Source organism: Babylonia areolata, chromosome 4 (genome assembly GCF_041734735.1).
Source record: "Babylonia areolata isolate BAREFJ2019XMU chromosome 4, ASM4173473v1, whole genome shotgun sequence".
Classification (NCBI taxonomy): domain Eukaryota; kingdom Metazoa; phylum Mollusca; class Gastropoda; order Neogastropoda; family Buccinidae; genus Babylonia; species Babylonia areolata.
Window position 1 is genome coordinate 40395461 of NC_134879.1, and position 3836 is coordinate 40399296.

General features: G+C 47.5%; 1 protein-coding gene across 2 annotated transcripts in view; it reads left to right on the forward strand.

The window, feature by feature from the left end:
• LOC143281182 (uncharacterized) overlaps nt 1–1918 on the forward strand; it is a 33775-nt gene extending 31857 nt beyond the window's left edge. For both annotated transcript variants that reach the window (XM_076586218.1, XM_076586217.1), the window contains one exon: nt 1072–1918. In XM_076586218.1, the coding sequence (XP_076442333.1) occupies nt 1072–1346 (275 nt within the window). In that variant the 3' untranslated portion in view covers nt 1347–1918. The remainder of the gene's footprint in view (nt 1–1071) is intronic.
• The last annotated feature ends 1918 nt before the right edge of the window (nt 1919–3836 follow it).

A 3836-nucleotide genomic window follows, 5' to 3' on the forward strand; every position in this document is an offset into this window, starting at 1 on the left:
ATTTATTTGTTTCATTTCATTTGAAGTTTAATGCCACATACATACCCATGGTACGTTCATTCTCATGGCCTGACCAGCGCATTGGGTATATGCGTAGATTGGACATCTGCCCCGACGGGCGCAATAGCCGAGTGGTTAAAACGTTGGACTGTCAATCTGAGGGTCCCGGGTTCGAATCACGGTGACGGCGCCTGGTGGGTAAAGGGTGGAGATTTTTACGATCCCCCAGGTCAACATATGTGCAGACCTGCTAGTGCCTGAACCCCCTTCGTGTGTATATGCAAGCAGAAGATCAAATACGCACGTTAAAGATCCTGTAATCCATGTCAGCGTTTGGTGGGTTATGGAAACAAGAACATACCCAGCATGCACACCCCCGAAAACGGAGTGTGGCTGCCTACATGGCGGGGTAAAAACGGTCATACACGTAAAAGCCCACTCGTGTGCATACGAGTGAACGCAGAAGAAGAGGAGAAGAAGAAGGACATCTGCCCCATCTTCACTATCTTTTCTTTTTATCTTAAAGCACGTGGGATGTAGCGTACATGGGTCAGCCCGCTCTGGCTTAGATGCCTTTTTGATACTGAAACTCTCTGTCTCTCTGTCTCTGTCTCTCTCTCTCTCTGTCTTGAACCGCAGCACTATTTAAATTCTATTTTTGTTTGAGTATTTTGACGTTCATATGCATTGTAGTTTGATGTTCATCTCTCTCTCTCTCTCTCTCTCTCTCTCTCTATATATATATATATATATATATTTATAACTATAACGTTCACATACCCCTTCATAAGGGGCCTAGCCCTATGCGTGAATAAACCATCTGGGTCTCTCTCCCCCACCCCTCTCTCTTTCTCTCTCCCTTCCTCCCTCCCTCTCTCACTCCCCCTCTCTCTCTCCCTCCCTCTCTCCATCTCCCTCCCTCCCTCTCTCTCTCCCTCTCACACCCCCCCTCTCTCTCCCTCCCTCCCTCCCTCACTCTCTTCCTCCCTCCCCCTCTCTCCCTCCCTCCCCCCCCTCTCTGTCTCCCTCCCTCCCTCCCTCCCTCACTCTCTCTGTGTGCATACAACACAGCGGACACCACCAACCAGCCCCCCACCACCACCATCCCTACGCCCACTCCTGCCCGCCGGACGGCGCCAGGCGGGTACGGGATCGACGGCACCACCCTGGGTGTGCTGCTGGCCCTTCTGCTGGCCGTGGCCATCGTGCTGGCCGTGGCCGCTCTGGTCAGGTGGTGCTGGCGGCGGGAGCGGCCCCGAGACTTCTGCTTCGCTCTGCCCTCCCGCCTGCACAAGCCTTTCTTCCACGACTGGGCCGAGACCACCTTCACTCTGGAGAAGTACTGAGCTGCTCTGTGTGAGATGGGGGAGTGGGGGGCGGGCGTTCGCTGGGACAGTACGGTACAGCTTTGAGTGGCTTTGTGAGAGGGAGTGAAGGGATGTGTGAGGGGGTGGGGGGATGGGGGGATGGGCGAGGATTGGCGTTCACTGGGACAGTAGGTACAGCGAAAGGGGAACGCTGCAGAACTGACACAACTCGATGGCCAGCGCTTACGCCAACGCCAACACAGCACAACGCAATGTTACGCGACGCGACGCACGCGCGCGCTCACTCACACACACACACACACACACACGTCCTCACATACGCACGCGTGCACACATGCACGCACGCACGGATGCACGCACACACGCAGCAGTACATACGCATACACGGACGCACGCACGCACGCACGCACGCACACACACACACTACCACACAACACAGAACACCACGGCATAGCACAACGTGGAGACTTCGTACCATGCAATACCCTGTGGGCCTGCAATCGTTCTGACGAAGCAGCGTGTGAACAAAAGCAGCGCAGAGGGCCAGGTACAGACAATGGAACTGTTTCACTTTATCGAGGAATGAGAGAAATCGTGTTGCTTTGGCTTCCTTTCACTCCCTGGTGAGACAAAGAACAGCCTTGTACGATTACTGTGGACTTGAGTAAAACAGCCTTCTTTGAAGAAGGCCCCACACAGACTGGTTCTTCAAGTCTTTTTCAGTAAAGGGAGTGACTGAGTGAAATGTTTTTCGTGTCAGGGATAGGAAAAGAAAGCGGACAGGTCTGCATTTACCGATACGAATTTGTTGACAACAAAAATGGAAACGTTCCTGTATATACAAATGATGAACTAAAAAAAAAAAAAAAAAAAGAGAAGGAAATTGTAAGGTGAAAAACGCAAAGACAATCAAAGAGAGATTGTGCGCTTGTATTGGCCACTTGTGCTTGGGTTAATATGTGGCTGTGGTTGTCAGTCTTTAAACGTGTGTGGGTACACTAACATTTTTGTTCATGTGCTTAATATCTTTTGTTGCTTATAACCTAGTCGTGTTTACGTACTTAAGAAGGGAAAATATTGTGACGAATGTGTCAACGTATATCTATATCATATCGTGAATATATCGAGTTGATAAGATGTGCATGTTTCTTGGCTTCTGAAGGAACATAATTTTCCTCGTAAGGGGGAAGGAAAACACGAAAAGAAAATATGGCCTTGTTTAGCAATGAATTGAATGTGGCAACGTTGATTGAGAAGGAAATTTGAGTGAAATGTTCATTCTCAATCAACGTTGCCAGTCCTCTGGGTGATATTTCAGAGGACGAACCATCGCTTTGATTGTCTGAGCAGGAAGCTGAGTCATGGAACTGCAGAACGATGTTGTCGGACTGGTCGAAAGGCCTGTAATCTCCCAGGTCAACAGATTTGCAGGCCTGGTAGTGCCTGAACCCCCTTCGTGTGTATGTACACTCGACATGCAGAACATCAGTTGCGCATGTTAATGACCTGGCAATCCATTTCAGCGTTCGATGGGTTATGGAAACCCGAACATACCCAGCATATACAGCCCCTGAAACGGAATATGGTTGCCTAAATGGCGGGGGCAAAAATGTCCAAAGAGAAAAAAAAATCTACTGATAGATACAATTGATCGTGGGGGTTGCAGCCCACGAACGTCGAAGAAAATCAGAAACCACAGAAAACGATATTTCTACCTGTAACTCATAAACTGCTTTGGAATTTGATGGCCCGCAGTAGACTTGTGTTGGTGATACACGATATAGATTGTGTCCAGTCTTACTTATTTGGTAACGTGTAGCCTAAACCTTACAGTGATCCATAACAACAATTCAATTGTGTGTTCGCAATATTTGAGCCATCCGTTGTCTGAAATAGTTCGTTTGTCAGCGATTTGCTAGTCTCTGTCAGTGATGATATATACCTATACTATTGTAATATGTTTTCTACATTCAGTTGTGGAATGCTTACGTGTAGTTCATAACGCCGCTAAGTGTGCACAAAATGCTGATGTTGTGTTCTCCGAATACAGATTTCTTTTTTCTTTTTCTTTTTTTTTGCGGGGATGGGGGTGGTTGGTTCCATGCCTTACCAGCGAGTTGGATCTATGCATAGGTCAGGCATCTACTTCATCTAAGTGTTACTTTTTAAGAAAATGCAGTGTTGCGTTTATGGATCCATCCGTACGTTTTGACATCGTCTTGAAAGTGAAACTGATCTAGCTGCTATTGTTTTTATCTGCAGTTCAGCTGTCAGTCACATGTTGTATCTACAGCAGATGCCATCGATGTTTTCATCATGGAGTGTGTATGTATGATGTGATGTATCACATGAATTTAATGCATTTGTCGTTGAAAGAAACGATGAAAATGATAGAGGCCAAAACAATTAAACATTTTTTTTATTGGTTGGAGGGCTGTTTGTTATTTGTTTTTTTGTGTGTGTGTGTGTGTGTGTGTGTGTGTGTGTGTGTGTGTGTGTGTGTGCGTG